General features: G+C 33.0%; 1 protein-coding gene and 1 long non-coding RNA gene across 3 annotated transcripts in view; one reads left to right on the plus strand and one right to left on the minus strand.

The window, feature by feature from the left end:
• LOC137487628 (uncharacterized) overlaps nt 1-7,510 on the minus strand; it is a 545,963-nt gene extending 538,453 nt beyond the window's left edge. Inside the window, exon 1 of the long non-coding RNA XR_012390023.1 lies at nt 7,322-7,510. This is a non-coding gene — a long non-coding RNA (uncharacterized lncRNA). The remainder of the gene's footprint in view (nt 1-7,321) is intronic.
• The window catches only part of pdlim7 (PDZ and LIM domain 7), a 120,982-nt gene that overhangs the window by 81,240 nt on the left and 27,583 nt on the right, over nt 1-12,159 (plus strand). Inside the window, 1 exon segment of one of the 2 annotated variants that reach the window (NM_001328701.2) lies at nt 4,357-4,393. The exons of the other annotated variant lie outside the window; for it this stretch is intronic. Within the exon segment in view, the coding sequence (NP_001315630.2) occupies nt 4,357-4,393 (37 nt within the window). 2 annotated transcript variants of the gene reach the window in all.

Consider the following 12,159-nt stretch of genomic DNA (forward strand, 5'->3'; position numbering starts at 1 on the left):
AGGGTCGGGTCGGATGCTCTAGTTTCGCAGGGTCGGGTCAGGGGCTCTAGTTTCCCAGGTTTGGGTTAGGTCAGGTCGGGACGGGTGCTTTAGTTTCCTTGGGTTGGCTCAGACACTTGGTTTCTCAGGGTCAAAATCAAACAGAGAAACATTCCTTGATCGGGCTGAGAGTTACCTGCAAAACCTCTTTTAATATGCTGTAAAATTATACCTACAGTGGTGCCTATTTGTGCCACAGATTCCACACACGACTATTTTATTTATTTATTACTTTTGATATATTACTTGTTTTTATTATTTATATATATTTTTTATAAATGTGTATATATTGTAAAATATAAACACCTGTAAACTATAAACTATATAAATTTTAATTCTGAAACGTCATTAACATTTTATTCATTCAATTGGATACCAGTTTTTATTTTTATTTTTTACTTTTAGTAAAGTACTTTTAAATTGTAAAATTTCATGTTTATTCAAAGATTTTTTATACATTTATTTTGACAAATTTTTTAATGTTAATTTTTGTATTTCTGAAAGAGTGAAATTCCCAAGAAATTTACATTTTAAAGCATTTATGTATGTTTTCTGTGGTATAAGCTGCACTTCTGGTTTCCATATTTTTATCATCACACCGAATATGTACTGTAATGTCTCTCAGCCCTTATTTTTTAAGTCTAAACCCATTTCTCTCCTAAATCGGGTGTTTTGCGTGGCGGCAGAGTTTAATCTGAGTGTAGGAGGGCGTGAAATCCTGTCCTCGAGGATCTCAGATCAGACAGAAGTGGGTAATGTCCTCTATCTGCCTAAAGGGTGACTGCAGAGATTTTCTCCTTTATGGCTGTGATTTGCACTCGTGTGAAAAGCAGAAAAGAGCAGCGTAGTGAAGCCTGTTGCAAAAATATATCGACTTATCGAGCAAAACATGGATATGAGCTCAGTCATTTTTGGTGGAACAATACACGGTGCTCAGCATAAATGTGTTCACCCCTCACAGGTCTCTTTTTTTAATTAATATGTTGTGTAGGATGCTTTACTATCACTTGTTAAGTTGTGACGTATGGTATACTGTTTCCAGGTCCAAGCCGCTACTCGGTTGAATTGAGAATGTTTGCTTATGGCCACTTTTTAGTCATATCACACTTTAAAAGTGAATTTTATATAAAATCATGGTGTACACAACAGTCTCTGGACTTGATGCATCACAAATACCAACATTTTACCAATTTATAAACAATTTATCACTTTCTGGCCAACGGATAATAGGCATGGATATATATATATATATATATATATATATATATATATATATATATATATATATATATATATATATATATATATATATATATATATATATATATATATATATATATATATATATAAATATATATTGTGATCATGATTTACGAAAGTATTACAGCGCTTCGTAAACGTGTATTATTACCATTTAGTCCCCCCATTCAGTTTGATGGATCGCTTGGACCTGGAAGCCGCTTTGCTTGACGTCACACTTAACAAGCGGATAATATATTTGTTCTTTTATACAGTTGAAGTCAGAATTATTAGCCTTCATGTTTATTTTCCCCAATTTCTGTTTAACGGAGAGATGTTTTAAACACATTTCTAATCATAATAGTTTTAATAACTCATCTCTAATAACTGATGTATTTTCTCTTTGCAATGATGACAGTAAATAATATTAGACTAGATATTCTTCAAGACACTTCTATACAGCTTAAAGTGACATTTAAAAGCTTAACTAGGTTAATTAGGTTAACTAGGCAGGTTAGGGTAATTGGGCAAGTTATTGTATAACAATGATTTGTTCTGTAGACTATCGAAAAAAAAAAAGCTTAAAGGGACTAATAATATTGACCTTTAAAATAGTGCTAAAAAAATTAAAAACTGCTTTTATTCTTGCCGAAATAAAACAAATAAGCCTTTCTCCAGAAGACAAAATATTATCAGACATACTGTAAAAAATTCCTTGCTCTGTTAAACATTATTTGGGAAATATTTAAAAAGGAAAAAAATCAGGGGGGCGAAAAATTCTCTCTCAGACTTCAACTATATATATATATATATATATATATATATATATATATATATATATATATATATATATATATATATATATATATATATAAAATATTAGATTAGTCCCTACCAAAGCCAAAACTGAAGCTAATCTAACAAAACGTAATATCATGGTTGTATTCAAACATTCGTACTCCCAAATCAATATTTTAAAATTTTAGTAAGCAGAGAGAAACCTAAAAATATATCAAATTTTGTTTAAACTTTATGTATTTGTTTTTGCAAAAAGCTTATTTAAATTTAATTGTATAATCTTTCTATTTCTAAAGATGTTTGGTGACCAAACTTATTTTAAAGAATATAACCGTTTAATTAAGCTGCTTTGTTTGTCTATATTCACTGAGAAATTGATCAAAATATTCATCGTCCAAAGGGCTGTACTTATTTATACTGCATGAGCACTATATCTTGCATTATTTTTGAAAATAATTTTAAAATTTTAGAGCAATGCACTGCTTTTGACGTTTGCATCCTACATCACTGTCAGAGTTTATATTAGGACATTTACTTTTATAACCTCAAATTACAGAATCTAAATAAGCTGTTCCACTTTGTATTCGTGGCCTTAATTACTAAACACTTCTATTTATATTAATCATTTGGTACAATGTACTTGTGTACATGCATTTACATGTACTTTTAAAAATAATCTGCAAGCAATTACGTCTCTAATTTATTGTTGTAAATACACTTCTAATGTACTATTCGCCCATTTCTTTCACTTTAACCCATATTTAAGGGGCAGATCACACCAGTCATAATAACTATAAAGATAACGATCAAGACATTGTTGTAAATATGGTTCAGAGTTCAGACCACAGCCATAACCATAAAGTAGAAAGCATTTCATTGAGGTCCCTGTCAGAACTTTTATAGTATTTGTTTATTTTTTTACAGGTTATAAATGAAAAAAAAAACACTGGCATGTGTCATAAATCCATTAAAATATAAAGCAGCTGCACAATTTAAAACCTCAGACAACATTGTGGAGAAGCTCTGCTTGATGTTAAGCTCTCTTTTCAAAGATAATTTAAAGATGATGAAAAACTAGAAAATAATTACGTATGCCATGATATGGAAATGCTAAATATTTTTTATAGAAGTTATGCAAACCAGACTAGTTAACTATAGTATGAAAATAATAGTCCCCTCAACATTCAGTATAGTTTTGTCATCTTTGTGTTTCCTGCAGGGAAGTAAATTTGTGTTGTTTTTATTCCTCTACACTGACTGTGACTTGTTAATTCACTGTTTGATTAGATTACACGAGCTGGATTCACTGGTCAGAAGTGTTAGAAATGCAGCATACTGATGACACCTGCTGGTTACAAGGGGGAATGCATAAAGAAAAGCATAAACTAAAAATAAACTGTGGCACTAATGTAGTTATATTAATAGTTCTAGTTATGATTCTTAGTATGAATTGCCTTTAAATCTACCCCTCAATACCCGTATTCCACCTCAAGTCCACTTTTAAGTATTGAGTAATTAAAACCTGTTCAAATAAAGTGGGACCGTCTCTTTAGATTCTGTCATTTTAATGTTTAAAAAAAGCAAATGTCCTAATATTAACATTGACAATGGTGATGTACAATGTAAATGTCAAAATGTGTGTTTGTCTATTAAAGAGGTTATGTCTATTTGCATATTGCATTATGCTGATTATTATATAATATAATGATCATTTTATATGATCATTTATTTCAATAATTTCTGTAACAATTTATTGCACAATAATAGTTATTTATTGTGACACCAGCAGATGGCGCCACAAGCCAAGCTCTTGTAGCACTGATGGAATACTGTATATGCTGTGTGTGTGTGTGAAAACGTAACATTCTGTAGTGCATTTAGTGACTGTTCAAGGCAATTTGGGGATTTCAGTCATCATGCAGTCGACATTTTCATCTTCATCATCTAAACTACAGTCTAACAGTAATAACTTTAATACATCACACTGTACATCATTTCTGCATTTATAAAGCGTCCGTGTCTTGCTTTCATTTGTTTGTATTTGCAATTTTGATTGGACTGAAATCACAGAACTGACTATTCTACTCCAATCTCTGTAAACTGCAGGTTGAAGCAATATAGCACAGTAAAAGTATTCATACCACACTAACAATATAGTCAAGTACCCATGACTTAAACTGCTTTATAGTGTAAGGTTAATTGAGAAAACATATTTAATTACTGTAGTTGGTTAGTTTCTGCCACTGCTGGTCTGATGTGTGTTTCTCCTGCTTCTCTCAGTGCAGGACCCAGATGATGAGAACATGAAACGGTCCAGGTAAAGAAGTGTGTATGTGTATGTGTGTGCGTGTGGTTTGACCTTTAGCTGCTCATTAAGAGATCACGGTGTTCAGATCTCTGCGGTGGAGCACTGAAGTCTGCTTTGATCTGCATTATGAGCTGTTGTCTGATCTGAGTGTCTGCAGTAAAACCTCACACATCCACTGCATTTAATCAGACCCACACACACACACACACACACCTGCAGAATACTTATGGCCAATACAGTCTCACAGAGAGATCCTGATGTACAGACTAAGCGACTAACCTTTCGGGGAAATGTTTGTTTCTTTTTTTTTTTTTATTTCTCAAGTGATGTTTAACTGGGCAACGACATTTTTCATACCATTTCTAACATATTTTTAAACTTCTAAAGAGTTTTAATTTTTTAAATTTGGCTTGAATTAAAAAAATCAACAGGAAAAACTGCTCAGGTCAGTATTAATATCAACTGTTATTAAGGACTTGCCTGATTAACCTAGTTAAGCCTTTAAATTGTGCTAAGCTGAATAATAGTGTCTTTGAAAAATAGCTAGTAAAATATCATGCCCCGTCATCATGGATAAATAAATTTTAAAGATGTTTATGTTCAATGTTGAATATAATCGTCTCTGCTAAACATCACTTATTTCAAAAATAAGTCATTTAATAAAGTAGAGCAAATAATTTAGTCAATAAATCCGGCCAGAACATTCTGACTACTTTAAAATCAATTATTTCTGACTGCTTTATAGTGTATTTGTGTAAATAATAATAACACTATAATGCATTTTAATAAGTATTTAAATTTGATAGCAATAATTCTTGAAAAACCAGTCCAGTTTTTTTATATACACTTAAAACGTGCTGTAGAAACAACTGTATATGCAGATGAATAGTACAATTTTTATAAACATTTTAAAAGACATAGCAGTTAATGCATTAAAACCTAACACGAAGTTTGTGGTGCAAAATTTCCATTTTCTTACATTTAAAACTTCCACATTATTATTATTGTTATTATTATTATTATTCATCTGGGGTCGCCAGAGTGGATTGAACCTACAACTATTCCAGCATATGTTTTATAACCAGTACTGGGAAACACACACACACACACACACACCCAGAGGAAACCCTCACAAACACGGGGAGAACATGCAAACTCCATGCAAACCTTCTTGCTGTGAGGCCACAGTGCTAACCACTGAGACTTCATGCCGCCAATAATAATAATAATAATAATAATTTAATAAATATTTACATTTAATAGCATTAATACTTAAACATGCATCTGTGAAAGTACAGATCCAGATTTTTATTTAAATACTGAATAGTATTGTAGAAATGACTGTATATGTAGATGAATAGTAATTTTTTTATTAACTATTTCAAATACATAGCAGTTAATGCAGTAATATGAAGCTTATAGTTGAAAAATGTCAATTTTCTTTATTTAAAACTTTTTTTTTTTTATTATATATGTATTATTATATTTATTTATTGGTGATTCATTCTGCCCTGGTGACCCCTGATAAATCAGGGACCAAGTCAAAAGAAAAGTGAGTATTTATTTTTGTTTATTAAATTTTTTGTTTTATTTTTAAAACTTTATTCCAAATTTCTCCACCCACATTTTTTGTATTTTTCTTTTTATGAAATACCTCCTTCTGTCACACTTTAAAAATCTTTGGCACATCTGTTTGTTTTAAAAAGTAAACCAATTTTACACTCAGCTTCAGATCTATTCAGCAGGTTTCTCATTACACTCAAGAGGAAAACTGAATGAGAAATTCTGCAGATTCAGTGTGGTCCTGAATTGATCTTTGCTTGCTGTTTGAGTATCTGCAAAATTACGAAGAACAAATCCACTCCACCAATAGTTATTCTGTATATCAGGAACACTGTTTGTGAATTAACACAATCGCCTGCACTGTAGTCTTGCGTTTTCTTTTGGGATCAAACATGCTACAGTATCCTCAGTTTAACATGGTTGTGTTGGTAGTGTGTTGTCATCAGAGTTGTTTTACAGATCTAATGCACTGATGTACATGTGACTTCTTATAATCCGAAGTCAATGCCAGCTTGTGTGTGTTTGTGTGCTTTTGACATAACCTTGTGTGATGCTTGAAAAGAAAGCCCCGCCCCCTACTCGATATTTAGCTTCAGTTTGAAGTACATCAACATCCTGAAATAAGCCTCAGCACCTTCCTTTCAGATGTTTTGTTTGTTGTTTCTAGAGTCAGGCTGCTTTCACACCTCGATTCAGTTGTTCCAAAACAGGGATTAAAATTGTTACATTGTTGCTCTTTGTTCTTGGTGCGGTTCGCTTTCACACGGCAGAGTTCCTAAACGGACCAAAAGAGCTAAAACAAGTCACTTGCCAGTAAACTCTCCAGTTTCACGGTTTGTTTTACAGACTCCCGCTCAGCTTAAACAGACATCCCAAGTTAGGAAAAGTCATTTCCGGGGGAAGGGGTGGGGAGATGGGGAGTTGGTTTGAGTGAGCGATGTATCCGAGTACAGACGTACCTGAAGAGCTGTGGGGGTGAGTTGCCCGCAAAACATAGGAGGGATGCGGTGGAGAGGGATGTGCAACATATTTAAGGACCAGGTGGGAGTTGCGTGATTTCCGGGAGGTTATAATTCATATGCGGGCATCCGGGAGTCTCTATGCATTTGTGGGATACTCCTGCAACTTCCGGGAGACTTGGGATGTCTGCTGTCAGGGGGGTGGTAGTGCTTTGGTGATGTTTGACAAATGCACGCGATGTGTCTGAAGAGCGAGGGGTGAGAAGAGTGTGCAACGTTTTTGAGGACCGGGAGGGAGAAGCACGGTTTCCAGGGGAGATTATAACTCGTTTGCGGGCATCCTGGAGTCTCTGTGCATTTGCGGGAGACTACTGAAACTTCCAGGAGACTTGGGATGTCTGGAATGACCTCCCGCCCACCTCCGTGAAGTTGGCACCCCATAAAAACAAATAATCCCCAAAACTATGCCATTCGTTTGTGCTACGTTTGTGCTGATTTGTGCCGCAAAAACGAACGTTTGTGCTGGTTTGGGGTCTGAGATATTAAGCATTATTTTTTTAACCGTGTGACGTCACTCTCCACCCCATGTTGCGCAATTGACTTCAAAACAGCACAGGTCGTTTGTGCTCGGTTTGTGCTGGTTTGTGCCGTTAAAACGAACACGGTATCTGTTCTCCTCTTTTAGATATAAGCAAAATATTTCGGGAGCCGTGACGTCACTCTCCACCCCATTTCCTCCAAATCGCACAAAACTGGTATCATTCGTTTGTGCTGGGTTTGTGCCGGTTTGTGCCGTTAAAATAAACACTTTATCTATTTTCGTTGTTTAGATATAATCAAAATATTTCGGGAGCCGTGACGTCATTCTCCACCCCATGTTGTCTAAATCACACCAAACTGGTCTCATTCGTTTGTGCTCGGTTTGTGCTGGTTTGTGCCGTTAAAATAAACACTTTATCTATTTTTATTGTTTAGATATTGCCTTATCAAAACATTTCGGGAGCCGTAACGTCACTCTCCACTCCAGGTTGTCTAAATTGCACAAAACAGGTGTCATATGTTAGTGCTGGATTTGTGCTGGTTTGTGCCGTTAAAATAAACACTTTATCTATGTTTATTGATTAGATATTGCCTAATCAAAACATTTCGGGAGCCGCGATGTCATTCAGCGCCCCATTATTTCCTCTAAATTGCACAAAACAGGTGTGCTGGATTTGTGCTGGTTTGTGCCATAACAATTAACACTTTATCTATGTTTATTGATTAGATATTGCCTAATCAAAACATTTTGGAAGCCGCGACGTCACTCAGCGCCACATTATTTCCTCTAAATTGCACAAAACAGGTGTCATATGTTAGTGCTGGATTTGTGCTGGTTTGTGCTATAACAATTAACACTTTATCCATGTTTATTGATTAGATATTGACTAATTAAAACATTTCGGGAGCCGCGACGTCACTCAGCGCCCCATTCCTCTAAAATGCACAAAACAGGTGACATTCTTTAGTGCTGGATTTGTGCTGGTTATGCCATTAAAATAAACACTTTATCTGTTTGTATTGTTTAGATATTGCCTGATCAAAACACTTTGGGAGCCGCGACGTAACTCTATATTGCACAAAACAGGTGTCATTCATTGTACTGCTTTTGCCATTTATAAACACTTTATCTGTTTTCCTTGTTTGGATTTAACCAAAATATTTGGTTAGATTTGTGCTGGTTTGTGCCATGAAAATGAACAACAGATATTTATATTAGTGCGCACATATGTTACTTTCGTTTGCTCACAAATTGTGCTCGTTTGTGCTGCAAAAATATTATTTGTAAAAAAATAATATCAGATCATTAAGAGGTCTCTCACCCCAGTTGCTACATATTTACTAAAATAGTCTCATTTGTGTTATGTGACATATTAAAAAAATTGCAAATATATGACAGAAGATTGTGATATATGACAGAAGATTGTGATACAATATGAGGCATATTAAATTCATAGGCCTAGTTTCCACTGACTGAAAATCATCCACCCGCACAGTTGGCCTCAAACTAAAATATAATTCGTATATTTTTCTTGGAAAAATATTTTTTTGAAACAAATTTCGTATATAGTTTGTCTCTTTAAAAGCCGCTTTTCCAATCGTTCGGACCCTTTTTTATGCTGAGCTGTTTTATGCTGAGCTGCAAATCAATTTTATTTGGAGGGAAAATTACCTAAATTTAACGTGATGAATGAAAATGATTGGAGGGAAAATAAATTTATCAAAAATTTCATACATTAAGGAAAAATAAACAATGATAATAAAACAATAATAGTGCATTTGTATTATAGTGGCAGAAATATATTTTTTGAGAGGCCTTGAGCAAAGTAAGCGTGCACTTTCACTAATAAAAAATATAGCACTTAAATTATTTCATTTTTAACAATCAATAAATTAGTTGATAAAAATATAAAATATACATTTTCTTGGTAAAATAACCATTTAAACAATGGCTGTTATTTATTTTAGTATTCAAACATTAAGTACCGATTTTTTCAAGTGAAATAAGAATGAAAATGAAACAACAGCATATTAGGATGTAAAGCATATTCATATTAAAGCAATTCCTGGTTGAGATTTTAGAAAATATAGCTACCCAGTATATATTAAAGATCACAGAGAAATTACATGTCCCCAAAAATGTCCAGCTTATATTTAACTGAATTGTATAAATATTGAAAAGTGCTCATTTTATTTTTATTAAATTTTTGTTTAATATTTGTAATTTTTTTATCAGCAAAAACAATATCAACATTTAAGAATCTATATTTATGTTATTCATTCATTCATTCATTCATTCATTCATTCATTCGACTTGTTTATTGGTGCATATATAGGCTATAATTTAAATTATACAACAGTAACTTGGACAGTAAAGCTTTCAAACAAAAGTCCAAAAAACTAAAGTTTTAAAGTTTAAATAAATTTTCTCCGGTGACGGCCGACATCACAACACGCCGTATAACCGTCCTTCAGGTGGTAGCCTATAGCCGGCATTAAATTACAAAACAAGCTGTCTGGGCCTTGAATTAAAAAAGTTTAGTTATTTCCTCATTGTTTAAAGAGTCTACAAGTTATTAAATATAAAATAAATATAATAATATTAATAATAATGACAATAATAAGAAGATAACTAAGGATAATTAAAATATAACAAAATATTACATGTTTATCTTTTATTAAACCAAATCAAAATGGTCAAAATAACATCCTACAGCCCGTGATACCAATTAAGTGAATGTAAATATTTTATATGATTGTTGTTATTGTTATTATTATTATTAATTGTAATTAATTAATCAATTATTTATTGTTATTTTATTGCCATTTGGACATTGTTCTTTTACTGTATGACAAACAACACAATCACGAAAACCAAAACTTATCTGTAGAAAACGCATAGCCTATGTGTTTGCGTGTGTTATAATCTATTTTTCCCCATAAAATAAAAAAATTAACTAAATAAGTCCACTAAAGCTGCTTTACTTATAAGTGGTAGGCCTACCTACCACAACAGAAAAGTTTAGGCTGCTAGTTTAAATACGAAAGCAGCCTAATATGGACGACCAGATGATAAGAGTATTTAAGAGAAAATCGCAGCATGGTTAAACAGGTAAAAAAATGTATATTAATACATTTTTATAAAATTAATAAATAAAATTAATAAAAATTATTATATATATATATATATATATATATATATATATATATATATATATATATATATATATATATATATATATATATATATATATATATAAAATTTTTCCTCTATTGTTAAGCATGCTGGCTACTCATATGAGACTAAAAGGAAGTAGATAAGTAAAGCAGGGTTGTAGCCAATTATCTTTATATTGGCCAAGCCCTTTTACTTGGATTAAATCTGTCAAAATGATGTTCACATCCTTCATGCTTTTTCTAATAATAAAAAAATCTCAGAATAACCTTGGCCTACGCTATCTAAAAAAAAATAAAGCATCTTAGACAAAATTTCTATCAGCCCAAACAAATTTAAATATTTTAAAATATGCGGGTAGCTGATATCATTATCTTTCATTCAATATTTTAATAAAAGAAGCAACACTAACGAAACTTTCAGGTACAATCCAGCACAAATAAAACGCACATAACGAGACTATTTTAGTAAATATGTAGCAACTGGGGTGGAGAGACCTCTTAATGATCTGATATTATTTTTTTACAAATAATATTTTTGCAGCACAAACGAGCACAATTTGTGAGCAAACGAAAGTAACATATGTGCGCACTAATATAAATATCTGTTGTTCATTTTCATGGCACAAACCAGCACAAATCTAACCAAATATTTTGGTTAAATCCAAACAAGGAAAACAGATAAAGTGTTTATAAATGGCAAAAGCAGTACAATGAATGACACCTGTTTTGTGCAATATAGAGTTACGTCGCGGCTCCCAAAGTGTTTTGATCAGGCAATATCTAAACAATACAAACAGATAAAGTGTTTATTTTAATGGCATAACCAGCACAAATCCAGCACTAAAGAATGTCACCTGTTTTGTGCATTTTAGAGGAATGGGGCGCTGAGTGACGTCGCGGCTCCCGAAATGTTTTAATTAGTCAATATCTAATCAATAAACATGGATAAAGTGTTAATTGTTATAGCACAAACCAGCACAAATCCAGCACTAACATATGACACCTGTTTTGTGCAATTTAGAGGAAATAATGTGGCGCTGAGTGACGTCGCGGCTTCCAAAATGTTTTGATTAGGCAATATCTAATCAATAAACATAGATAAAGTGTTAATTGTTATGGCACAAACCAGCACAAATCCAGCACACCTGTTTTGTGCAATTTAGAGGAAATAATGGGGCGCTGAATGACATCGCGGCTCCCGAAATGTTTTGATTAGGCAATATCTAATCAATAAACATAGATAAAGTGTTTATTTTAACGGCACAAACCAGCACAAATCCAGCACTAACATATGACACCTGTTTTGTGCAATTTAGACAACCTGGAGTGGAGAGTGACGTTACGGCTCCCGAAATGTTTTGATAAGGCAATATCTAAACAATAAAAATAGATAAAGTGTTTATTTTAACGGCACAAACCAGCACAAACCGAGCACAAACGAATGAGACCAGTTTGGTGTGATTTAGACAACATGGGGTGGAGAATGACGTCACGGCTCCCGAAATATTTTGATTATATCTAAACAACGAAAATAGA

The sequence above is a fragment of the Danio rerio genome, chromosome 14 (assembly GCF_049306965.1).
Source record: "Danio rerio strain Tuebingen ecotype United States chromosome 14, GRCz12tu, whole genome shotgun sequence".
Classification (NCBI taxonomy): Eukaryota; Metazoa; Chordata; class Actinopteri; order Cypriniformes; family Danionidae; genus Danio; species Danio rerio.